Below are 26,175 nucleotides of genomic sequence, written 5' to 3' on the forward strand. Positions count from 1 at the left end.
TTTACTAAATCAACTTTAACAACTTTCATGGCGTGTTGACCCGTGAAATGATCACAATTTAAATCTAAACCTTTCAACATTGACTTAGCTATGGCTAGTCCATGGGTTTTATCGTGATTTAACCCCTATGAAATAAGATATTACTAGGTGGTTGCCATCGAATTCGCAGATATAAATATTTTATAAAAATATATGTTATGTAGACAATGTCATAAGTTTTGAATCATAATTAGAAACATTATAAAATAATTTGAAAATTATTCGTAAATTTCACATAAATTTGATGTAAAAATAACTAATGAATATTTAGAGATAAATGATTGTGGAATTAAATATGTAATTATCACATTAACTTCTTTAACACATATTAGTATTTTCTTTAGTCTCTTCTTATTTTTCTCGTTATCATTTTTTTCTTTTTATTAATTTTTGCTAATGTTTTCCTAATTGTATACATATTTTTGCTAAATATTTTTTTTGTAAAATGCTAAATATTTATTTCTCTCTCTCTAAATAGTAATACAAAACATACAATCAGTGAACCAAAAATCTATCTTATAATTCTTTCTAATTATAACGTAACATTATTCACTATATTATATGACTTAAATGGAAAACATTTTGTAGATCAAGGTTCTCACATGTTCTGTTAAATATAATCCCTTCAAATATTAATTGTTTATAAATCATATATGGAATTGATCAAACATTATTACACTTTCTATAATTTTGAAAATTAGATATCATTAATTATTTATAATATCATTTAGGTTATTTGGCAAGTGATAATAATTTTTTAGATTTAATTTTTATTTAATATTTAATTAAAATAACTAAAAATTATAAAAGTTTCGTTCTCATATTATGTAGTTTATAAAAACAAAAATTTGATCAAGCGTTGTTATATTTATATAATTTCAACAATTAGTTACCATAAATAATTATTTGTAATATATTTTAGATTATTTGGTAAGTGATATTAATTGGTTCTAGAATTATTTTTTATTTTAAATATAAACTAAAATAAATAAAATTAAAAATTATCAACCAAACAAACTATAATACTTTTCTTAAGACTTTATAAATGATCAATATGTAAACAAATGTCGCTTAAATGATTTCTCGTTTAATAAATATGAGAAATACTATTTTTATAATTTTTTGTAAACTCATATAAATAAAAAATTTGTCGGCCATATAAATAATTTAAAATTGAGATATAATAATTATGTATGTCGTGATAGATAATTTTTTAAATGTTTTAATTTTTTTTTGTAAATGACTTATAAGACATATATTGACATTATAAAACACTAATAATTATCATAATTCTTTATTTACAAATATAATGTTTTATATAAAAATATGAAATCAATATATCTATTTCTATAAATTGTGTTATACTAATTATTTTATGTAGTAAATAAATGTAAAAAATTTAATCAAACACTATTACCCTTTCTATAATTTTCACATTTAGTTACCATAAATTGTTATTTCTAATATCATTTAAACTATTTGGTAAGCGATATTAACTAGTTGTAGAATTATCTTTTATTTTATATATAATTAAAATAATTAAAATGGAATATTTCTCAACCAATTCAAATTATAACAACTTTCCTTAAACTCTCTATATGATTGACGAGTATAATGTTTTATATAAGAATATGAAATCAATATATCTATTTCTATAAATTTTTGTTTTACTAATTATTTTATGTAGTAAATAAATGTAAAAAGAATTAATCAAACATTATTACACTTTCTATAATTTTGACAATTAGTTACTGTAAATTATTATTGGTAATATCATTTAGACTATATATTTAGTAAGTGATATTAATTAATAGTAGAATTATTATTATTTTATATGTAATTAAAATAATTAAAATTGAATATTTTTCAACCAATCAAATTATAACATTTTTCCTAAACTCTCTATATAATTGACACATAATCAAAAAGCTCTTAAATGACTTTTTATTTAATATATAGAAAAATTTTAGAACTCTTCTAGTCATTTTAAAGTGTGGAATTAATTAGTTTAAAAAATAAAATCTTATAGTTTTTTTTAAGTGAAATCATAGAATGGTTTAAAAAAAAGCCATAATAAATCTTCATTTCACCTAAAATCGTTTTAAAGCTTACTAAAAATCAAATCACTTTTGAAATTATAGATCGAATACACTCTGTGTTTCTTAATCTTAAAAATAAATAGTTCACCAAAAATCTTTGAAAAACAAATTGCTGATAAAACCAACTAGTGTACAAAACCATACTACATATCTGAAGTCTTGACAAGGAAACAAGTGTTTGGAGTCTTTTTCCACCCAAACATGCTAATAAACTCAACGAAGATCCTGAAAAGTTTCATGGAAGAGCAGATGGATGTTCAAGGTCTCAGTGCGGCTTTGTGAACCATGGTTTCCTTGTGAATTTGGTGGCAACTCTTTTCAACAAGATCTAAGAGCTTCTCCAGATTCACTGCCCACGAGTTTAGAATCTCGTTGCTGTCCTTTGAGACCTGGAAGCACACAATCCCTGATGGTCTGTCTATTTTTGCAATCAGTGCTTTCGACACGACCATCTCCGAGAGATGCTTCTCCGCCTCCTGGGAAATTATTACCAACAAAGAGCTTTAGAAATAAAAAAAGTATTTGATACAACCAGAGAGATCAGATCAATTCAATAATTACCTCAATGCTCAGACATAAAAGCTCTGCAAGTCTCTTTAAGGTTATCCTTGAGTAGTACTTTGAGACAACGAGTATATTCTGTAGAGAAAATAGAAAAAAGTTAATTATAGCAAATTGTCATTGCCAACAACAATGATTCTCAGTAGAGAGACTTACATGTTCAATGATTCTCAGTTTCAGATCTTCACCTGCTTTGTCACCCAAAGAACCTCCAACCATGGTTCTTTCTTTCTCAAACTCATCCTTGTATTTGTTCCAGAGAGAGGTCCATTGAATAACCTCCATTGTCACTACCTGTTTTAGAAGCATCCTGGTACGAACAATATAAAGAGGCTACTCAGAACCATATGAAACCGAAACAGCAATAAAAAAAGAAGTTTATGGGGAAAGATAAGTACTTGAAATCAGGAATCTCTGATAAATTCTTATCTTCCAAAGTTGCATTGAGCAAGCTTGATTGCATTGGGTCATGAGGTGCCAAGACCAAGAACCAGCAGATCTTCCTCAGGACCTAGTGTTTGAAGATCAAAGAGAAGTTATGCTTAAACTGACCATAGAAATGTATATTATACTAAACACCCAACCAATGGTATGAAGCTTACTGGAATCCACTGCTCTGGGTTTTCTTTTACAGAAGGGATGTCATATATCGCCTTGTAGCTACGGCAGATCTCAAGGTATTCATTGTTATGAGAATAATACCTACATGGTTGAGTTTTTAAATGGTTATTTATAGAAAGATTGGAATCAATCATGGTACATCAGAAGTCAGTGGAAAACATGTCTAATACAAGGCTTACCGAATCATCAGCTCATAGTAAATTCTCTTAAGCTCCAACAAAGTAGGTATATCAGCAGGAGCCTCCTCTACAATGTTCTCACCTTCCTTAGGTTTCTTCTTATCTTTTTTAGTATCTGCATCAAAAACTCTAGGATTGATCTTCCTAGACAAGATTTGTGCACGAACATAATCTTGACGATCCAAGCACAAGCGGACCTTCACAGGTTAACAAAAAGTAGTTAGCACACCACCACAAAAGAGATTACCAGTGGATATCTTTAAACAACAGTTTAACGCAAGTTCTTACTTGTTCAAGGATAAATGCAATTTTCTCAGTTTTTGCCATAGCTCCAAATGTCTCCACCTGTTTATTCATGATCAAATTGATTAACTAAGAAAGAAAAATTACAGGAAAATAAAGTAGCTGAAGATAGAAAAAAAGACTTACAGCAACTTCTTGCATAAGATCTGCAGCCTCAGCAATCTGACCCTGGTCTTCCTTAATCTTAGCAAGCTTTCTCGTGAGCCGAGCCCTCTCAATTTCAACATATATCTACACCACACGTGGAGTTAAAAAATGAAAACAATCACATAAAACAATCAAAAAAATATATGATTGAAGAGAAACACCATCAGATTTCTCCCGCACCTTTCCAGCAGAAACATTGTTCAGCGTCTTGATAAGCTCAATCCGAGTTTCTATATCAGGAGTCTGATCGATGTACTGCATTGCTTGCTGCACCATGGATTGCACAGCCTACAAAACCGATTCACACCAAAACTCAATAACGTTTTGCTTTCAATATAGTTTTTGAACATGAAAAAAGGTAAAACTATCCTATTACTAAGAACAACACTAAAAGCAAAGTAAAACACTGAAAACAAAACTAATTAAAGCCTACCAATAAACTGGAATCAAATACAACCAATCACTATCTTCCATGGACTCTAACAAATCACAGGAATCACAAAAGCAACTTATCACAGAGCAAACTCCACTGAAAATGAGTTCTGTATTGAAAACAGAAGGTGAATTCCTCTAATCCTACGCAATTCACAGTAACACACACAAGCAAAATCTCCAACCTAACAACTCCTTCGAGTTCCCTATAAGCTCGATTCGAAGAAACTAACAAGATGACCTGTTTAAGCTGACCACGCTTCTTCGAGAGGTTGAGAATCTGCTCATTGAGAAGTTTCCAGTCCTTGGCTTCGAAACAGAGCTGCAGAATCTCAGTAGCCGCTTTCCTCGTACCGGCGACGTTCTCCGCGAGTCTCATCTGCTTCTCCTCATTCAGAAGCCGATCTATCGACGCCTCGAGGTTCCCGCTGTCCCCCTGAAAAATCCACACAAATTGAGATTCGAAAATTTCGAAACAAGAGCAAGAACTAATAACGGATCTGAGAAATCGAGAACTCGCCATTGCGATGACAAAATCTAGAGGAGACGATAAAGAGAGAGAGAGAGATTAGAGAAGCTAATGGAGTTAGTCGAGCACAGAAACAATGGCAGAGTATCGTCCCAACCCCTTGAACAAGAAAGCTCGGACTCTTGGGCCGATAGTGTTTTCTTCTAATAAAGGGCCACTATTGGGCCATTACCTATTATTAACAAACTGATTGGTTTAGTCTAGTACTATAATCCTGTTTAGTAAGATTATTTTATTCCTGATTGGATTTTAATTAGTCCATCCTTATCTCATTAGAATTTAGGATCCTAAACCACATTTATCTCATAAACAACTCGTGCCTATATAATACGCATGTTGATCTATTCACCTCATAACACAAGCAAACACACATACGTACAAATCTTAAACCGGAAGAAGTAAAAAAAGTCGAGTCTAGACGAAGGATGAGGAGTGAGGCAATGAGGCAACACTTCCAGAATATAACGAAGTTCATCGGAGAAAGGCTAAGTCCAACGAAACTCGGGCAGTACATGGAGTTGATGAAACTGTTTAGGTCGCGGCTTATAGAAGGAGACAAACTCATAAGGTGTCTTCTGTATCTGTTTAGAGAAGACGAGGTTCTTTCTAAGATGTTCAACAAACTTATGGAAACAGAGATTCGAGAGATGAGAATGAATGGAGGTGTGGAACCAATCGCTGAAATTGAAGAAACTATAGAGGAGCATCGACTTCGCCGACGTCGTATTCATGTTCGTTTTCGTTGCAAGATTGGTCGGAATGAGGCAGATTTGCCCATTAAGAAAAGAAGCAAGTATAGGTCTGGGCTCAGTGTACCTGTAGGACCTCACGAATATAAATCAGAAATAAACAAAAATTGTGGTGAAGTTTCGTAAAACTATTATTTTAACATTAATAAAGTTAGCTTCAACATGTAATATGCTATTATCTTACAGTTTACTTATTAAAATTAAAATTTAAGCCGGTTATAAGTGTGAGACATGCATGTTTTTATTATTCGATTTTTTTAAGACAAACATGTTTTTATTCGATTTTATTTACCAAAAGAAAATATTTATATTTTTTTGAAAATTTTGATTTACATCATATAAACATGATAAATATTGTTATACATTCAATAAAACAACACCGCCAAGAAAATTAAAAATTAGATTTGGCCTTTTTGATATTTCCTTTTTTGGTATTTCCTTATTAATAGGATTTGATTCTTCTTTTTATATTACTGAGATTGTTTAATTAGCCTCACAATTCTCTTTTCACTCGTTCGACGAGAAAAAACAAAGTTGAAGGAAAAAAAAAATCTAAAAGGGATCGATTTGCCACGCCATGTCTGGAGAAGAAGAAGAGAACGCCGCCGAGCTTAAGATCGGAGACGGTACTTCTCTATTCCCTTCTCCATGTCCTTAGCGAAATTAGGGTTTTTATTTTAATTCGAATAGATCTTAGTGCAATACGATTAAAATTAGGTCAATTTGATTGGGTTTTCGTTTGTTTTGGCAAATTAGAGTTTTTGAAGGCGAAGTGCTTAATGAACTGTGAGGTCTCTTTGATCCTTGAGCACAAGTATGAACAGCTTCAGCAAGTCTCCGAGGATCCTATGAATCAAGTTTCTCAGTAAGTTTGTAGAGATTCACTTGTACTCTGTTTTTTGTTATTAAGTCTCTAAAAAAAATCAATACTTTAATTGGTGAAAGAAGAGAACTTATATATATATGTTTTATTGTTGCAGAGTGTTTGAGAAGTCCTTGCAGTATGTGAAGCGTTTTAGCCGGTACAAGAATCCAGATGCTGTTAGACAAGTTCGAGAGTATCCTCTTTCTCTGATTAGTTTGATTTTTAGTATTTAACCAATGCTTTCATCTTTATGAGAGTTTTTTAGTTTTTACAAGTCGCTTGTGAGAATATGCTGTTTGATTTTATTGCAACATGTTTTACCTTTAACTCAAAAATTTCACAGAATCCTGAGTAGACACCAACTCACTGAGTTTGAGGTAAGATGTTTAAATCTTGTTGAGATTGGATTTTTGTCATCAGCTTTAAGTCGTTGACACAAGACTTTTTTTTAAAACCCATTGCATTGAACAGCTCTGTGTTCTTGGCAATCTCTGTCCTGAAACTGCTGAAGAAGCAGTGGCAATGGTTCCTTCTCTCAAGGTAAAAAAAAAATAACATTCTACGTTTTTATGTTCAGTGGAGATTAAACAGTTATTTAAAAAGGGCTAATAGCCTTGTTATGTCTGAATTTTTGAGATATGATGTAAGCTTATGTTTTGTGCAGACAAAAGGAAGAGCTCATAGTGATGAAGCGATTGAGAAGATGCTCAATGATCTCTCCCTTGTCAAGAGATTTGAGTAGTGCAGAAAGTTCTCGAGATCTAAGATTATAAACAGTTTAATTTGAGGGTGTTATATTCACCTTTTAGATGATGTCTTGAGTTAATTTTTCATGTCTGAAATTTAAAGCTTTCCAGAATCTCTAGAATAATAACTTCATGTTTAATGAAATGTAGTTTACAATACTTTAATATGAAGCTGCAATTCTATCTTCCCTTGGCATGAAATGCTTTCACCTCATGCTTCATACGTTCTTCTTTCCCAGCTCTCTTGCTTCAACATTCTTCTTCTATAGGCAGTGCTGAGAAACGTTACACAAATCTATCACTTTATTCTCTGGCGTGTTCTCTGTTGACAAGATAAAGAAGTTGGTGATAAATAAGACGGATGATAGCTTATCGGCAATGTGAATCTATATATATAAAAAAATGTTCCTTCTCTCCTGTTGTGCCACGTCATTAAGTCGAGGAAGGAGAGGCTGACAGGTGTCCACTTTTCTTTAAACGCTTCGTTTCATTAAAACTGCCGCAATGTTTATGGACTTTTTTTTATATATGGGCTTTGTTTTGGTATTGAACACGGCCCGGTCTGCGGCAGCCCTTACGCTCTCTGAGCGCTTCGTCCCACTTTTAGGGTTCTTCCCACTTATCGATCTGCTTAAATGGTGTGATGATTCCGTTCGTTGGGGTTTAGATGACATCCGTCGGGGTTTGGATTTGTCCTCCTTATCTGCACACCAAAAGTTAGGATTTATAAGTCTCTTCAATCTCCAACAGCAACGCCGTTCACATACATACTCAGAAATCTTGAAGCTGAAGACGTTGGCACTGTGTAAATCAAAACAGTAATAATAAGCGGAGATAACACAAATCGATGAATCAAGAATCATAGAGACAAAAAAAAAGAATCATAATGACACAAACCTCAATGATTGGGAACTCTAACACCCATCGCTGCTTGAGATCGAAGAGCATGGCATAAAGTAAACCAGTCACACAAACCATTTTAATCCTATTCTCTCGATCACTCCAGTAGACAAACAGGACACATCCGCGGAGCAGAGGCCGCCGAAGCCAGTGGCCGGAGATGAAGAGCCGAAGCTAAAAGAGACACGAACGCGGCGGCAGAAGTCTGGATCCGAGAGGTAGTTTCGGAGGCCGATGGTGAATTGGAAAGGAGAGAGAGAGAGAGAGGAGAATCTGAGGTTGGTGAATTGGAAAGGAAGTGAAATGGAGAAGATGAGCTGTGAGGCGTTGACGACGAGGGAAGTGAGAGAAAGGAGATGATGTAAGAGTAGTGGAGCTCAACACCATTTACACTATACGGTCAATAAATATATTAATAAAGATAAATATGTATTATAAAAATATATAACTAAGTACAAGAACTGTATTAAATTATCCATATATTGAAATTAAAATAGTTAGTATCATTAAAAAGTATGGTTAAGAAAAAACACACGGTTAATGCAATCTAAAACATAATTTAAAAAAATATATGTGAAAAGTAAGTGGTTAATTATTTTGTGAAAGACAGAAATTTTAGAATTTTCAAATTTCCAATAGAAAAAAATAAAAAAATAAGGATACAACTAAAAATTAAATGATCAATAATTATTAGGTAGCCGGAAATTAGTCTAAAGTCTTAGGTTTCAAATTATTCATGAGCCAAAATTACAGGGGTTAATGAAACTATATTTTACGAATTGCCTCTTTCCTGGATGGAAGTGGTGGAGAAGTGACATCAAATGTATTTGTGAGGGGAAGATGACAGAAACCAACATATGATGGAACTAAATATAACAATTTCTACATAATATATGTATTGTTCTAGAAAAACTACAAAGTAAATGTCACGATTGCTTTTACTATAAACAACATATAGTAAATTTATACGTTTTTAAAACATATTCAATCAGTTCCAATGCTTTTTTTTTCTGAACAACCAATCAGTTCCAATGCATTTTGACCTTTACAGGTTATAAGCTTCTCATTTTCCATGGTTTTTGATCTGTTTTGCTTGAATTTTCTTTTAAATAGTTATTAAGCTATTACATTGACACTATTTTCTCATATTGTATAGACCAATATATTAAATATATTTACATAAGAAGATTCATGCCGATAAAAATAATGACAGAATGTATACTAAAAATATTTACCCGACATGCCTTCGAAACAGTCTGATTGTAACAAAATTAGCATCTATTTTTTTTTTACAATTTGAAAATAGCGCAAAGATTAAATTAAAGTTTGAGATCTATATGCCGTTTACCCAGTTATACAAACTTTTTGGTTTTCTGCTACCGACGAAAAAAACTCTAACGACTAGCTAAAAATAGAGCCACCACCAACGATTCTTTGTGAACACAATTTCCTACCTCAAAGACATTTTGAAGCAAAACTCGGTACACTGTCTTAGAAGACAAATCTTTATGAAAAATAAATTTTAAAATTTCATGTTAACTTGATCTGCATGTTAATATTTATAACACAAAACACATTCCAAAAAGTCCAAAGTTGTTAACTTTTGATCCCACTGCCAATAGCCCTAATGGTTACTGGCCAATATATGAAATACTAAAAACTTCACTCAAACTAAGCACATTACAAATAAATATAAATCAATTTACAGACTCATGTTTTCTATTTTTTAAAAACAACCAAAAACATTTATCCAGTTATTACTTCCAAATATTAAACCAAACGAAATAAATAATAATATCATACAAGAATTAGTTCACTCCATGCTCAATATTTATAAAAACCATAAACGTTATATACATTTTTCTTGCAAATAAAAATATAAAACACATGTAATGAAAATATGCAATTATATAATTATATACATCACATGTTAAGCATATCCGGCGCGAAGCGCCGCCCGATCATTTATTTGATGTTATGTGTCATAGTATAGTTATTTTTTTAATCAAGTTATGTTGTTAGCAAACTCCCGCGGGGGTGATACATGTAAATAAACTTATCACATATAATTTCTTTTTATCTAAATTTAAAAAAAAAAAAACAAAAACCAGTATCATATATCTCTTGCAAATGCAAACATAAAACACAAACCATAAATTCATACAAAAAAAAAATAATCTAAATCACAATAAAATTATATCCCGCCCGTAGGGCGGGCCGAACCTAGTACATGAATACATGATTGTATAAGCAGAAGCAATGTTCAAAAAATCGTTACATACAAATTGTCACTGATTTGTCGCCATGTTGTCGTCTAAACCAATTTTCAGGACAACGAGTACAGTAATCAGTAAGTTTTTGAACGATGCAACTCCAATTTTGTGGATAAAAACAATTTTAATTGCTATATCACTCTTCTTTTTAACGAAGACCAAAAAAGAAATCAGTAGATCTTAAAGACTTCATGGATATAAATATTACATTTCCCTAATTAAAATGTCTAAATCACCTCATATACCAATACATGATGCAAGTAAATCAGTAAGATATTCTCCAATAACCAACAAGCTCGAAAAGAATAAATAAACTTTCCATCATTGTTCTGAGCATTAAAGTATAACCCTACCAAATGTACAAACTCTAGTTAATGCTCTTATAAATGAAACCTCGCATTTCTTAACTCTTCTTCATCGTTCTCGATTCACAACTCATTGTCGGCTTGGCGTGAAATAGCTTGAGTTTTGAGGTAAATGTTTCTGCTAGTATACTCTAAATTATGAAAACAAAATAAAAACATTCAATAATAACCACTGAAAATGTCGTTTTTATAAACTTTTTCTTTTGAACATTTTCTTTCGTTTTTATAAACTTCTGACAGGTTATTTTTTTCTCAAGGAATATAAACATGCACCAAGAAACTCTGCATTATTATCAGTTGTGGAAACTTGCTGTCCAAGAAAGAGACGAAGCAAGAGAACAACTGATTCACTCACTTGCCGAAGCCTCTCAGTTACGGCAACTCTTCAACACCATACTGTGGTAGTAAGAGCAAATACCTTGTCATCAGCCAAAAGCAACAGATGAAACTACTCAAAACTGTAACTACAATCACTTCCCCGTAGATTCTCCGTCGCGGTTCTCGTCTGCATCGCCGCTGGATCACGTCTCGAGTGTCACTTCATCGCCGTTGGATCTCAGCTTCCGGTCGAGTCAGATGCATGTTGTTGTCGAGAAGACGAGAGATTACGAGACCGTTGTGCTGGAGATGATCGGTGGAGTGTTGCCGGAAAACGGTCAGTTTTTGAAGGCTGTTAGTGAAGCTGGATCGTTGGTTGAGTCATTGTTCATAACCGGTCCGGTTCCGAAATGGAAAAATTATCCGGTTCAGTTGGCCAGTCAAATACCGGTTCTAAGTAATAGTAACACTGGGAATTGGAATTATGGTGGTTTGGAGTTTGGTTCGGGGGTCCAAGACCGGTCTTCTTCAGGCAAAATGTTACATTTTGGTTTAATGTCTTAAGTTCCGCATGAATTTTTTTCGGTCTGGTACGTGTAACGTTCTGAACTATTTTTGTGTTGCTAAATAATTTATTTGACCCAATAAAGAAATCTATATTTGAGGTTGATGCATGGTGTTCATACCTCTGATACTTATGGAGTCATCACAAATGACAAATCACTGCACCAACATGGCAACATGTTTGAAGGCACATAACATGCGTGATGCGTCTCTCATACAGGGTGAATAATACAGTGAGTGGCACATAACATGCCTCATTTAGCAAAAAAAAAAAAAAAACATGCCTCTCTCTCTGTCTCGTATTTTTTACTTCTTTGGCCAATGGCTTTGTCTCTGTACATTTTTCTTACAAATACCACCTCAAATACTTTTCAATCTAATATGGATTGATTCATGAGTTATGATATTATTAATTTGGTTGATCATAAAGAGCTCAATATATTTTTTATATAAATTCTTTTTAATTACATTATCGGATGTTTTTTCAAAAAAAGAGGTTACATCCGTTTTACAAAGAATATATATCATTTAAAAATGATTGAAATGCCTTTATATTTTTATTAATTATAACTATTTAACCAATGTTTTTGAATCAATGAAGTGTTCAGTTAATATTAAATGTAAAATAAGTTATATTGAAATTATAAAAATGATTTTTTTGTGTAACAAGAAAAAAAACATAAATATAATCTTTTATTTTCTATGATACAAAAGAGTTGTAAATAATTCGTAAATGGCATTCTCGTGATTATTACACACAACCTCGGACTTTCTGTAATTGTTTATAGCTACCTATACGTTATCATTGAGCCAATGGCCATGACAGAAATAAAGAAACTGAAAAATCATTTTGATTGATACAAGTCGAGCTGTCTTTTTGCTGTAATAATTTGACATCTTTAACATATATAGTATATACGATCCTGCCTGTCTCTCCAGCTTATCTTTCGCTAGCATCATCATCATATCGGCAGATACACGAAACATAACATAAAAGGTCACCCGATCTCTCTGTTTCTCATCTATCTACAGGCTTCTCTTTGACAGATTTGAATCAAATGGAGGAGGACCGAAAAGAGGTACGCACCATCTTCTTTTTCATCTGTTTTACTTCTCTTCTATGTTGTATGTTTTTCTGATCAATTCTAGTTTTGGACTAAGTATATCTCGAGATTTGCTTGTTTTGTTGCTACCGTTTGGATCTTGTCGGGCATCGAACTTGGGTTTCAGACTTTTAACAAGCTCCAAGCACTAGTGAATAGTGATACTGTTATAGTTATGAAAATCTAAGTCTGAGTAACCAGAAACAGAAAGTCAGAAACGTTGTCACCAACTCTGTATTTTCAGAACTTTGGTTACCTTCTTGGATTTATAAAAATATAATAATACTTTACTCGATCATTGTCAATCTTTATAATTTCAAAGCTTAGAAACAGACCAGTAAAGCAACAACTGAACAGTTCTGTGATTTTTTTCTAAAGTCTAAAATGCAATTAATGTGAAATCTTTTGTTAAATTGTGCAGAAGAACTCTCCATGGCTATCTGTGCCACAGTTTGGTGACTGGGACCAGAAAGGAGGAGGAGGAGCAATGCCTGATTACTCGATGGATTTCACCAAGATCAGAGAGATGAGGAAACAAAACAAGAGAGACCCTTCTCTAGCTAGTTTCGGCAACGAAGAAGAACTCATTAAGCCACCCGAGTCATCAGCACCAATCTCTAAGCTCACCACTGTCCATAGTGAAAACAAACGACATTTCTCTCCTGACCACCCTCACCAACCACATTCCCCTTCTGTAAGATTCCCAACCATTTTTTTTGTCTTTGATTTGATCGTTTCAAGCATAAAAATTTGCATTTAGGACGTAGTTTTGTAACCAAGATGTGTCTTATATATCTTAAGGGTTTGCTGAAAATATCTGGAGTACCTTAAATTATTGAACATAGTTTTATTGATCAGCCTTGTCTTGATCATGTTTGATGACTATGGAATAACATAAGAAAATGGTGTTGTTGTTTGGAAACAGGCAAGGAGAAGCATCTTCAGCTGCTTCAACTGCTGCGTCAAAGCTTGAAGGGATTCTTCTCTATCAAATATACATATTGACTTGTCATCCAAATATGGAAAATGAATGTGATTGACTCTTTCTTTTATATATGTTTGAATCCATCTGTCTATCTCTTTTACCATATGCACATAGCTCTATTAGAAGAAGAAGATTAGGTTAAAATTAAGCTGATTGCTTAGTCCAATGTGAATATTACTGACCACAACAGTATCCATGGTTCAGAAACATTAAGGCCTATTGGATGACAATTTTTTGTAAAAAAATGTACAGAAGATTAAATTCTCACTCTAAAAAACACAATAGATTTGTAGACAAAACAAAGAGACCACCATTATTTGATTCTCTAATGGACTTTAATATAAGCCCAAGAAGTATCTCTGAGTTTACGCTCGTCTCTTCACTTTTAATTTTCAGACTGGCTTCTCACTGCTTGATTACATTAACCGATCCTTTTATTTATGGTTTAACCTTTTCCATTATTTATTCGACAAATAATAATTGCTATATCTATAGAACAAAAAGTTGATATGGCCGAGTTGGTCTAAGGCGCCAGATTAAGGTTCTGGTCCGAAAGGGCGTGGGTTCAAATCCCACTGTCAACATACTTTTTGTTTTTTTTTTATATTTCAAGCTTTGGTTTTCAGATCCGTAACCGTATTTGGACCTTCTACCATAGGTATTTATTTGGGAAATTGCACTCTACAGCCATCAAACAATTAATAATTCATTGAGTAGCTAATTATCCTAACTTTTCACTGTTTCACATGTCTTTTATAATATTGCTGTATTGCCCCTGCTTGAAACCGGAGAAACCTGCTATAAAAGAAAAATTAAATTAATAATTAGTATTCTGGAAAAATAAAACGTGTCCATTCAGGTTAAGGTTCTGGTCCGAAAGGGCGTGGGTTCAAATCCCACTGTCAACATACTTTTTGTTTTTTTTTTATATTTCAAGCTTTGGTTTTCAGATCCGTAACCGTATTTGGACCTTCTACCACAGGTATTTATTTGGGAAATTGCACTCTACAGCCATCAAACAATTAATAATTCATTGAGTAGCTAATTATCCTAACTTTTCACTGTTTCACATGTCTTTTATATAATATTGCTGTATTGCCCCTGCTTGAAACCGGAGAAACCTGCTATAAAAGAAAAATTAAATTAATAATTAGTATTCTGGAAAAATAAAACGTGTCCATTCCAGAATCACAATCTTTTGAGTAGTTTCTTCTCAGATTGTTTCCACTGCGTTCTCTGATTACAATCTTGACACTAGCTCGACTAACAAAAGGCGTTTGCAAAGAGGATTCAGTTGTCTGAGTTGTTGGTTCACTGCTTTCAAAATTTACAGAAGAGACGAGAAAGTAACAGACTCATCTACAACGGGTCGCTTGGCTACAGACAGGAAGCTCCGCGCGTCTGAAATCTATGGAATCGCCGACGACGTAAACGGCACCGCCGTGAGGTGTGTCAGCTCTTCCTTCCATCGCCCTAATCTCTTCGGTTTACTAGGCGGTTACATGTACTAATCCCACATATGCCGCTTGTTACAATTATTTTTATCGTTGTAAATTATCCAGAATTGATGGAGAAGATGAACAGTTTTTGTAATATTGTGTTCTATTCTATTATATGCATATGAAATAGAATAGTAAAACAATATGTATTATGAATGTTATATTCATGTTATGTAATGCAAAATAGTTTGTTACTATACATTTTATCATATATCGTTCCATTTAACAATTAATAAAAAATGTATTATTTTTGTTTTATACAATGCATTTTGCTCCATTCTATGTGGGTTTAGGGTTTATACATGGTTTTAGTGATTAAGATTTAAGATTTAGTTTTTAGAAGATGGGGGTTAAGGTTTGGGTTTAGTTTTTTTCCATTTTATTTGGGTTTAGAGTTTATACTTGGATTTAGGGTTTAGTGATTGAGATTTAGGGTTTAGTATTTGGAAGGTGGAAGTTCATGTTTGGGTTTAGTTTGTTCCATTTTATTTGAGTTTAGTTTGTTCCATTCTATTTGGGTTTAGGGTTTGTACTTGGATTTAAGGTTTAGTGATTAAGATTTAGGGTTTAGTATTTGGAAGGTTGGGGTTGAAATTTGAGTTTAGTTTGTTTCATTCTATTTGGGTTTAGGTTTTATACTTGGGTTTAGAGTTTAGTGATTAAGATTTTGGGTTTAGTAAAGAATGTTCTATTTTGTTCACCAATATGTACCATACTATATATATATTGTTCCATTTTATTTGGGTTTAGGGTTTAGTGATTAGGATTTAAGTTTTAGTATTTAGAAGGTGGGGTTGAGGTTTGAGTTTAGAGATCTTATCATGTATCGTTCCATTTGACGATTAATAAAAAGTATTCTATTTAGTTCATCAATATGTACTATACTATACTATCACCAATAAAAAGAATTCTATTACTTCACAATATATTGTAAACGTGCTATACTATATCCACCATATAGTATAGTGAGATGATACTGGTACACTTGATATTTGAAAACGTGAGAAATTGTTTATATTTTGGATGTAGATTGATATATCTAGGTTAGGAATATTTAAGTGGATGGATATGGTGTAATATAGTAAAACAATTACACATTATATTTGGTTTATAATCTGAGTAGAATATAGATTTATTAATTAGAGGTAGGAAACAGAAGTTACGTGGATACTTTCTATGTCTCACATTCTAAACAGCTGTCTATTAAAAGTGTCCATATCTTAAAGCGTTGATGTCATCTTTTTTTTTTTTACCGATGACTTGTAGTTGAAGAGGGTACAACCGAATAAATTGGAGCACAAATGATACTTTCTTCATTATGTCAACATCACTGTCATCTACTTAATTTTCGTTATGAATTTGGTCATCTCGCAAATTCACCCTATTTATTTTGGATAAGAGGAATTCCTATGTTTTCAGGTAACCCATGACCCGAGATATTCAATCAGTGCATCTTTTTAATGACATTCAAAGCAATAATGATTGCTTTCCTACTTTTTAAAGCTCAACAAAAAAAACTTAAGATAATCTTTCATCAATAGGGTAATTGTGTTAGTAATATCCGAGAAGATAAGTTTTGCTTATCTAAAAAATATGTACTTTAAGAATCACACCATGAAAGTTTTTGTTTCAGTCGTAAGGCGTATCTCCCAAAATATTAAGTTAGTATATAGTAAAAGTCATGATCGCACCTGCTTTTTTTTCCCGAATTATATTAAAAACCTGAAATCCAAAAGATACAAGGCTGAAGCCCAAAAGATACAAGGTCAAAGGCCCGACAAACACACTACCAAAAATCTAACATATAGAAGCAAAATAAGACAAAAAACGGACCTACGGCCCAGACCGATTACACACGGTCTACTCGTTTCTGGTCCACGCGCCAAGAAAGCAGGACGTGTGTTGAGATCTTTACCATTAAAGTGATACGCGTTTCAACCACTTCATTTTGACTGTCGCTATTTCGAGATGCCACCGGCGCAAAATCACCTCGGAACTCGTATTAACGGCGAGCCTCCATTGAAACCATCACTTTTTTTCAACGCTTCAACTTCACTGCGGAGAGCTTCATCGAAACTTTCAAGATCTCATCCGCCTGAGTAAGCCGCGAACCACTTGAACCAACGCGCACAACCCCTGGACCAAAATCGGGACCAAAACCTTATCTCACGCAAGGATTGAAATACCTAGAACCGATGACGCAAGGCTATAAAAGTCTTCACCCCTGGTAGTCAAGAGCCAACGACGGAGCTGTAGAAGCCTCTGTCTCCCGGAATTGAACCTTAAACTTGTAAGACGACCACATCACACCATCACCTCCATACAACCGCACCATGATCCAGCAGCATGATCACCATAAAGCTCGGTTCACTCCCGAGAAAACGAACAGATGGCGGCTCAACCAGAGCTCATGCAAAGCGGTAAAGGAGAGGAAACGAAAAATACTCAAAAAACAGACAGTTAAACGGAAGAAATATAAGAAACGGAAAGCTCCGGCGATGATACACATGCTCATGCACCGGCCATTTGCCGGAACCAAAGTAGATACTTTTTCTCTCTCAAAATATTATTCTATTATATATATTATTGTGGATCGCACTTACTTTGTTTGGGTTAAATTTAGTATATCAATTTACAAATGTGATGATGAATTGAAAACTCAAAAAAGTCATCAATAATGCACCGGAAACATTTGAGAGTTTGAGAAGATTTACACTACTCCTATGTTTCGATATAGTTGATGTCTTCGAGAATAATATTTTGTTTCAACTTATATGAAATTTTTAAACTTTTAATCTAAAACTAATAAAATAATATATTGTTGACAAAAATTATATTAAATTTTAAAATAAATGAAATAACTGTTGGAAACTGTCTAAAAAGTTAAGGTGTTGAAAAAAAAAAGTTAAGGTGCTGTTTATATTAATTGTTAGGAATAATATTACTTTTTGTAATCAAGTGTTTTTAATAAAAATAATATTTTTTAATATACATGTTTTTGGCTAAACTTCATGTAAAATGGGAAATATTATTGAAAAGCATGTGGTAACCGAACTGACAACGAATATACATGGGCATAAGAGCACCATTAACCCTAGTGGTTTAATGGTGGCTTATGAATATTTTAATTAAAAAAAGAAGAAAAGAGAAGAAACGGAAGAAGAAGAACGCCTAATTAAGCGTTGGTGTTTGGTATTTTTGCGGATCCTACTGAACACGTGGTGGCCCGTCACTGGTCCTTTTATTAATTTTTTTTTAAAAAAAAAAATCACAAAGAAAAAAAAAAAAATTTAAGCATCCCCTTTTGTAGCAACCACCGTTGATGATGCTCTAACGTTATTAGAAGCTCTCAAACAAAACACAAGTCCCGATAATTTTTCTCATTAAAATTATCAACAAAATAAATTTTAACTCTGACACTTGCTTATTTCACGACGTTATAGCTATGAACAAGATCTATAGCTATGTTTATATAATGTTTTTTTATGAAGAATGCACATGTCACAGAATCTAGTTTCTCTCTCTACGTTTTTTGCTCTGACCTCTCACTAGATCCTCGTTATCGGAATAGTGTTTCCGGCTGGCAGTTCGGGGGCTCTTAGCCACCGCCGGTCCGGCTTTTCGGTTTTTTCTTTGCTTTTTCGGTTTGCATGTATATTGGGAGAGTAACTCCTCCCAATTTTTCCCGGTGGTTTTGTTCAATTTAGTCTTCGGTGGTGCCTCGTAGTAGGGACCGGCCGACCTCGACTCTGGGGAGTAGCGGCTTCGCCGGCTCTGACTCCGAAAGACGGTGGCTTCTTCAGCATTGTTTCTTGTCGGCTCTGTTTTTCTCTATGTTGAAAGGGTTCGTTTCGGGACTGCTTTCTGTTTTTTGGATTATCTCGGGTGTTGGGTTTTCGCCAGCGGTGATATGAGTGAACCGGAGGAGATCTCGGGATTATCTTCGATGAAGCTCTCCGGTGATATGAAGTTTGGCGATGATGTGTGGGTGCGGTGGTTGTTCTCCGGCGTGTTCTGGCGAATTACTAGTCGATTCGTTTGCTCCGGTGGAAACCTCGACCTTTGGATCTCGATGGGTGGTTTAGATGACGCGTATCCCGTTCGATGGGGAGATCTACATGCGTGGAAGCTTTGGAGTTGGTAGACCTGGACGCGTGGCTACAATGAAGCGACGTCAGGTTTTAGGGTTGGGCTTGTCCTGTTTAAGTTTACCCTTTATGTCGGGTTTTGGGTTTGTTGTTCTCGGGCCTATATAGTCTTTGTTTTTGGTTGGGCTTGGCCCGGTTTGGACCCAGACTCTTATTAATAATTTATTAGACGGAAAAAATGTTTATATAATATTTTTTAGAGATATTAGGCTCCATATACCTACAAAAAACTAATATTAGCAAACTACCCTAACACTATTATTGACACTATTGACAAATCTATAACTCAATATTGCCCCTGCCCAAATAATCTGCCCCTGCCCAAATGATCTCAGCATTCTCTCTCCTTTCCTTTTTTGTGTCTCTTCACCAAACAATATTCTTCTTCCTCTCTCTTCTCTTATTCTTCTTCCATTTCATCTCCATCTCTACTTAAAATTAAGAGTCTCCAATTACACAGACTCTAATTGATTAAGATCTTCCCAAATCATTTTCTGGCTCTTCTATTACTTGCTGGATTGATTCAATTGGTGAGGAAATTAACTATATTGGAAACTCCTATTTCTTGTTCCTCCATTTTTCCAGTCGAAACAGAGATGGTTTTTTTCAGAACTCGGGAATCAAATCCCGGAAGTTGATGGCTTGGTGAAGACCACGAAGATGATGGAGGTGAGTATAGTGAGCAGGTAATTTTTTTGGTTAGCTGTTACAATTTATAAGATATTAATAAGTAGCTAACATTGGATGATACATAATTTATTAAAATGATACGAAATTGGTTACCGGTCTAACAAGTCACATAACATTGCACGTCAAAACTTAGCAGTTACATTTTATATAATATGCTTCCGTTAACCGATACATGCTTTGTTAGCTGCTATAAAACATGTTATCGTTGTTTTAAATTGGTTGCCAAGATCTTAAAAGTATATATTGACACCTGGTATATATTTTGTTAAATGGTAAGAAAAATATTATCGTATTAACTTAATCATTATCTATTGAACTAATATATTCTTAACGGTTAACGTTAAATGTTTCAGGTTAGTGTTAAATGTCTATTTCTAACATACATGGTTTGTTAAATGATACGAAATTTGTTTCCGGTCTAACAAGTCACATAACATTGCGCGTCAAAACTTAGCAGTTACATTTTATATTACATGCTTCCATTAACTGATAGATGTCTGGTTAGCTGTTATAAAAAATGTTACCGTTGTTTTATATTGTATTTTCTCTCTTCTCTTTATCAGGTATATTCAACATCGATATTATTTGTAACAGTGACGAAGATGTAGAGTGGAGAAAATGGAGTAGATAGGAGATTAAGAGAATCAATTGATTTAGGAGAAGTTTTAATTTTAATAGGGTTGAGAAAATTGGGAGAAATAGATAAATGAGAGATAAATGAGAGATATATGTATCTCGGAAAGAAAGAGAAACGTATGAAATTTTAGGGCAGGGGTATAATAGAAAAGGGGATGAAAATATCTATAGTGAATCCGAGTTTTTCTTGCTTTAGGGTAGTTTCTTAATTTGCTGGTGATTTGGGTATATTCACCCAATTGACTCTATTTTTTAATATACATGTCTTTGGTTAAACTTCATGTAAAATGGGAAATATTATTGAGTAGCATGTGGTAACCGAACTGACAACGAATATAAATGGCATAACGTTATTAGAAGCTCTCAAACAAAACACAAGTCCCGATAATTTTTCTCATTAAAATTATCAACAAAATAAGTTTTAAACTCTGACGCTTACTTTTTTCCTTTTTCAACAACTCTGACACTTAGTTATTTCACGACGTTGTTGCTAATGAACAAGATCTATAGCTATGTTTATATATTGGTAAAAGAAAAGGTATTGAGAAAAATATGGTCGAGAAATATAACATCAATACCTAACATAACAATTAATTATTTCACAATATTGGTAAAAGAAAACGCGAAAATGTGTGATTGGAAAATATAGCATCAATACCTCACAATTGATCATCTCACGACATTTTTGAGAAAACATATGATTGAGAAATATAGCATCAATAGCCATCTCATGAACAGATCTTTAGCTATGTTCATATAGACCTAAATCTATTATTTCTATATTTCTCAAAAAAGTACATCATACCTTTTACTTGTTTTATGGCATTATCAATACATATTAGTTTTATTTTGAAGTTTTTTACTTACCATATTAATCCAAGTAAAATATTATGCCAAATAACAATACCAAGCAAAAATTTAAAATTCTCAAGTGCATCAACCAAGCTTTCAATTTCACTTTTCAAAAGAGCATCATCACACCAATTATATAGCTCATTAAGACTAATCTTATTTGAGAAGCTTGATATTTTATAGCTTTTAAATTTCTTGTTCGGTTTCTCATCAAGTATTAGACAAACAATTTTACGGTAAAACATAAGATATGCTTAAGTAAAATATTCCATATTTTTCTAGAAATCGAAAATACAATGTATTTATGTTGCACAATCCCAAAGAGACTCTTTGGAGAAGTATAGGCAAGCCTTCACCTGTTAATATAGAACTCCTCAAATATTTGGTTGGTGGAGTGGTGTATATCCACTCCAAGGGGGTTATCCACATGTACTTAAGTACTAAGGGTATATATGTTATGGAAAAACATGCGAAGCTTGTTGCAAGGATTGACCGTTTTGGATATACTCCTATGGCTAGTGATGTGGCAATGACTTGTCTTAGTAAACATGAAGAAAGTAGAAAATGGCGGGCACCTGAACATGCTGACCTTGTTAACGATTTTTGAAAGTACTCAATGTAATCACGATCACTTAGGTTTTGTTAAAATATTTAAAGGACCTTAAATTTTTGAACATAATTTTATTTTGATTAGCATGTCTTGATTATGATGGATGACTATGAAGTAACATAAGAATATGGTTGTTTGGAAACAGGCGAGGAGAAGCATCTTCAGCTGCGTCAAAGCTTGAAAGAATTCTTCTTTATCAATATACATATCGACTTGTCATTCAGATATGGAAATGTGATGACTCTTTCTTTTATATATGTTTAAATCCATCGTCTCTCTCTTTTACTATATGCACATAGCTCTGTTATAGGTTAAAATTAAGCTAATTGCTTAGTCGGATGTGAATATTACTGACCACTCCGGTAATTGCTTAGTCGCTTAGTACTATCATCAATTTGGTAATTGTGTTATTAAATATTCGAGAAGACGATTTGTTTATCTGAAAATATGTAAATTAAACTTCGATCATATGAAGAATAACACCATGGAAGTTTTTGTTACACTTAATTAATTGTAAGGCTTATCTCCCAAAATATTAAGTTAGTATATAGTAAAAGTCATGATTGCACCTGCTTTACTTGGGCTAAATTTAGTTTATCAATCTACATATGATGATGAATTGAAAACTCAAGAAAGTCATCAATAATGCATTGGAAAGATTTGAGAATTTGAGAAGATTTGAAGTATTATTTTATTTTTTTGAAAAAGATTTGAAGTATTATTGAAAAGCATGTGTGAACTAACCGACAACTAATACCCATGGCATAAGATCGGGGTCAACATTATTAGAAGCTCTCGAACAAAAGGCAGGTGCGGTTTCATTAAAATTATCAACAAAGAGCCTGGATGTGAAACTATAAATAATTACTAGCTAGTGTTATATACTTTTGTTTGAAATCAGTTTTTTTATTTGGATATTTTTGTAGCAAAAACACAGAGTATAATATTTCATACAGTATCATTTTCTGTTATTATCCGAGGTTAAGCCGACTACTATCACCACGAGTAATTTTAACAGAATAAGTTGCTGTATACTTCTACTACTTCACGTATATATATTTTTTCACGTATATATTCTGATCGACTACGATATATGAAATCAACGAATATACTTTTTGACAGTTCCTAACATCGCTAATCCGAACAAACGAATATGTGTCAGATTTTAAATAAATACAACTAATTGCAAACGATAAACGTGCAATGATCTTTGGGATATTTTTATTCATAAAAAAATCATGCAATAATAGGAATATATGCGACTGGTGAGCTGTTACGCTTAAATAAATATATTTTATAGCAATTAACGTAAACGCCGAAAGTTGACCAAGAATCAACGATGAGTGATTTGAACACTATTAAAGATCCCGATTAGTCTCTTCTAAACACACAATTACAAGAAAATAAAATAAAATAAGAGATGGATAAAGAAGGAAGAAGAGAAAATGGAGTTTTTTCTTACGTCTACATCCCTTTTAATTTCATCCACGAGATTCTGCAATCTCTACTCGTCAAGTTTCTCGGTGTAAGATCTTCTCCAAGTAATTTTCCGGTGAGTATACAATCAATTCAGCAATTAATAAATAAAGTGAGTGTGTGTTATGAAAAGTGTACGAGTTATATTTTAGAGCAACTGATAGTATAAATACTCAACTCGTAAAAGAATGCATGATACTATTAATTGGAATTTCTTTCTTTTTACGTCTTACGTAATATGCTTAATTATGACTTTGCGTATCGCTTTCCATCGCAAAGATTCTAATGACAACTGTATACATATATGATAATGATGCATGGTGAAGAAGGTAACAGAAGAAGAGGAAGTGACAGAGGTTGTGGAAGTGTCGTCCAGGAAACTTTCATCGCTGCTGGAATATAGTTCCGGCATTCCTGGAGGTACCAACGAGTCGTTTTCCTAATGCTTTATTCCGGCGTGTCACCCATGTGAAACAAAGTCAAAGCCAACGCCAGGTTAAATAATGTACGGAGGAAATCTTGTACTTTTTAACATTTATGTCAATTATTGTTATATTTGTTATGCTGTGTGTGTATTCTTGGCTGTTCGTAACTTTGTAAGTTTGCTTGAGTATTGATTGTAAGACAATAAAATCGCAAAATGAAGTGGAGTTAAAAGTATTAAAAGTTTTGACGTTGTCGTGATTTATAATTTGATAATCTTTTTTTTTAATTTGATAATCTTGTTTACATGATACTCTTAAAAGAAACTTGCTTTGCGTCTCAAGCATCATATGATATCCATTAGTTTCATATCAGTCAACTTAGACTATTCTTAATCTAGTATGTCTCTGAAATGAGGAAAAAATGTGATGTGTCGTTGTTAACCGTCTATTCCTCAACTCTGCTTTGCAAAATAATTTGATGCCATTTTGGAGAAACGAGTGATTGCGAAAAGCAACTGCAATAAAGAACGTCCCTTAACAATGCCTTCCTTTTAGTTCCTCGCTGTTTTAGCTACCACTGGTTCTGTTTCCTTTGTTTTGGTTTGATGCATTCATGCATCACCTCCTGCATTGAAGCCAGTGCCGGATTCCTCGGGCGCCTAAAACGTACTAGAAATATGTTGCCCTTAACTATAACTAAATTTTAAACATATAATCAAATAATATCATATACTAATAAAACTTAAGTTATTTAAAAAAGTAAAAACATCAAAACATTAATTGCAGCTCATATTATCTGTTGTTTTCCTTCATATTTGAAGTTTCTTGGTTGATTTTAATTTCTGATTTCTATTATAATAGCATTTTCTACAAATACAAAGAAAAGAAGAACAAAATATATAATATGTTGATAGAGCCAAACATATAATAAAATACCATAACACCAACTTCACAAATTTATTGTTTGCATAGATTTTTCAAAGTACTAAACCCTATGATGCTCTAACTTTTCTGAATTTAATTAGGTTTTTAACAAAATTATAAAAGTTACCAAAACAAATAAATAAAAAGATGTACATGAACAACTGATTATTCTAATTAATTGTTATAATACTTTTTATTCAAACAGCTATTGTAGTAAAATAGAAATAAACAAAAAAAGATGGGGAGATAAATTCATAAAATAAAAAAAAATAGTTAGGTTTCATCTCAATAAATTATCTATTTAATAACATATCATTTAATATAATATACAGAAATAAAAAATAGGAAAGTGGGACACAGTAGAGGATTCTTCAGAAATCAAATAACGTTATTGGTCTTCGAACCTCTAACTAAGACAAAAACTGGAAAAGTTAACTAGTGCCAGCCACTAGACTAAAGTCAAAATTGTCAAATCTGGCGCCCCTAATTTACTTATCATCTGTGGCGCCTAAAGCCCTAGCTTTACGGGCTTTGGCCCAGGGCCGGGCCTGATTGAAGCTACCGATGAAGTAAAAACAGAGTTAACCGCGAAGCCCCACACCTGAAAAAAACAGAGATAAGAACTGATAGCTAAACCCGGATTCACGTTCGTGAATCGCCTTAGTCTATCCTCAGCCACGTGAATAGCCCGTGTGGAGCTTCTAACACCTTGAGTGATACCCTACCTACACAAACCGAACCGAAATGGATGTCACCTACGCCTGGATTTTGTCCGATCAGAACCAGCCGTACCAATCCGTCTATTTTTTTTTGATTTTCGGGTTGATTTTTGTTTTGAGTTCAGTTTGGTTTTGGTAGAATTTTTGAAAATGGTTTGGTTTTAAGTTCGGTTCAGTTCTAAGTTTTTTTTAATGTAAAAAATAGCCAAAACTAACTGAAATAATCAATTAAAAATATTTAATTTCTTAAAAAAATTATATCTTCTAATCAAAAAGTCAAAACCGGTTATTTTCAGAAATACAATTTAAAACTAAAAGCAAATTGAACTGTTTTTTCTGGTTCATTTTGTTTGATGGGATTATCGTTGAACCGATAAAACAAGTAAAAATATTTGAATTGAAACATCGGAATAAACCA

At 33.1% G+C, this 26,175-nt stretch overlaps 4 protein-coding genes, 2 long non-coding RNA genes and 1 other non-coding gene across 7 annotated transcripts; 5 read left to right on the top strand and 2 right to left on the bottom strand.

Moving 5' to 3' along the window:
* Nucleotides 1-2,155: 2,155 nt before the first annotated feature.
* On the bottom strand, nucleotides 2,156-5,059 carry LOC108818454 (26S proteasome non-ATPase regulatory subunit 12 homolog A). The gene is made up of 11 exons (XM_018591428.2): nucleotides 4,902-5,059; nucleotides 4,623-4,817; nucleotides 4,130-4,237; nucleotides 3,929-4,033; nucleotides 3,788-3,844; nucleotides 3,500-3,696; nucleotides 3,302-3,401; nucleotides 3,098-3,210; nucleotides 2,856-3,009; nucleotides 2,700-2,777; nucleotides 2,156-2,614 (listed from the first exon to the last, which is right to left on the bottom strand). Exons 1-11 carry the CDS (start codon nucleotides 4,902-4,904, stop codon nucleotides 2,396-2,398), a joined length of 1,329 nt encoding a protein of 442 aa, XP_018446930.1. The 5' UTR covers nucleotides 4,905-5,059; the 3' UTR covers nucleotides 2,156-2,395.
* Nucleotides 5,060-6,125: 1,066 nt separating this feature from the next.
* On the top strand, nucleotides 6,126-7,455 carry LOC108819605 (DNA-directed RNA polymerase II subunit 4). Its single transcript, XM_018592665.2, has 6 exons — nucleotides 6,126-6,285; nucleotides 6,416-6,524; nucleotides 6,640-6,717; nucleotides 6,868-6,901; nucleotides 6,996-7,064; nucleotides 7,189-7,455. Exons 1-6 carry the CDS (start codon nucleotides 6,237-6,239, stop codon nucleotides 7,264-7,266), a joined length of 417 nt encoding a protein of 138 aa, XP_018448167.1. The 5' UTR covers nucleotides 6,126-6,236; the 3' UTR covers nucleotides 7,267-7,455.
* LOC108819615 (uncharacterized) lies at nucleotides 7,384-8,557 on the bottom strand. The gene is made up of 2 exons (XR_001944271.2): nucleotides 8,168-8,557; nucleotides 7,384-8,071 (listed from the first exon to the last, which is right to left on the bottom strand). It is a non-coding gene; the product is annotated as an uncharacterized LOC108819615 (long non-coding RNA).
* Nucleotides 8,558-11,075: 2,518 nt separating this feature from the next.
* Nucleotides 11,076-11,690, top strand: LOC130508656 (uncharacterized). The gene is given in 1 exon segment (XM_057004268.1): nucleotides 11,076-11,690. A coding segment is annotated over 1 exon segment (615 nt).
* Nucleotides 11,691-12,532: 842 nt separating this feature from the next.
* On the top strand, nucleotides 12,533-13,861 carry LOC130507947 (uncharacterized). Its single transcript, XM_057002819.1, has 3 exons — nucleotides 12,533-12,769; nucleotides 13,215-13,487; nucleotides 13,719-13,861. Exons 1-3 carry the CDS (start codon nucleotides 12,749-12,751, stop codon nucleotides 13,764-13,766), a joined length of 342 nt encoding a protein of 113 aa, XP_056858799.1. The 5' UTR covers nucleotides 12,533-12,748; the 3' UTR covers nucleotides 13,767-13,861.
* A 420-nt stretch (nucleotides 13,862-14,281) lies between these two features.
* Nucleotides 14,282-14,362, top strand: TRNAL-AAG (transfer RNA leucine (anticodon AAG)). The gene has a single exon. It is a non-coding gene; the product is annotated as a tRNA-Leu (tRNA).
* A 9,187-nt stretch (nucleotides 14,363-23,549) lies between these two features.
* Nucleotides 23,550-24,357, top strand: LOC108829718 (uncharacterized). The gene is made up of 2 exons (XR_001946059.2): nucleotides 23,550-23,765; nucleotides 24,016-24,357. It is a non-coding gene; the product is annotated as an uncharacterized LOC108829718 (long non-coding RNA).
* Nucleotides 24,358-26,175: the final 1,818 nt, after the last annotated feature.

Source organism: Raphanus sativus, chromosome 2 (genome assembly GCF_000801105.2).
Source record: "Raphanus sativus cultivar WK10039 chromosome 2, ASM80110v3, whole genome shotgun sequence".
Lineage (NCBI taxonomy): Eukaryota > Viridiplantae > Streptophyta > Magnoliopsida > Brassicales > Brassicaceae > Raphanus > Raphanus sativus.

What these genes read in the sequence shown, in the direction of transcription:
- LOC108818454 (XM_018591428.2), bottom strand. An exon ending in ACAATGTTTCTGCTGGAAAG is followed by an intron (nt 4,034 to 4,129) that starts GTGCGGGAGAAA and finishes CGTGTGGTGTAG; the next exon opens with ATATATGTTGAAATTGAGAG. An exon ending in TCAGAGATTCCTGATTTCAA is followed by an intron (nt 3,010 to 3,097) that starts GTACTTATCTTT and finishes TGTTCGTACCAG; the next exon opens with GATGCTTCTAAAACAGGTAG.
- LOC130507947 (XM_057002819.1), top strand. Translation starts at nt 12,749, where the DNA reads ATGGAGGAGGACCGAAAAGAG. An exon ending in TGGAGGAGGACCGAAAAGAG is followed by an intron (nt 12,770 to 13,214) that starts GTACGCACCATC and finishes TAAATTGTGCAG; the next exon opens with AAGAACTCTCCATGGCTATC. An exon ending in ACCAACCACATTCCCCTTCT is followed by an intron (nt 13,488 to 13,718) that starts GTAAGATTCCCA and finishes GTTTGGAAACAG; the next exon opens with GCAAGGAGAAGCATCTTCAG.
- LOC108819605 (XM_018592665.2), top strand. Translation starts at nt 6,237, where the DNA reads ATGTCTGGAGAAGAAGAAGAGAACGCCGCCGAGCTTAAGATCGGAGAC. An exon ending in CGAGCTTAAGATCGGAGACG is followed by an intron (nt 6,286 to 6,415) that starts GTACTTCTCTAT and finishes TTGGCAAATTAG; the next exon opens with AGTTTTTGAAGGCGAAGTGC. An exon ending in CCTATGAATCAAGTTTCTCA is followed by an intron (nt 6,525 to 6,639) that starts GTAAGTTTGTAG and finishes TTATTGTTGCAG; the next exon opens with AGTGTTTGAGAAGTCCTTGC.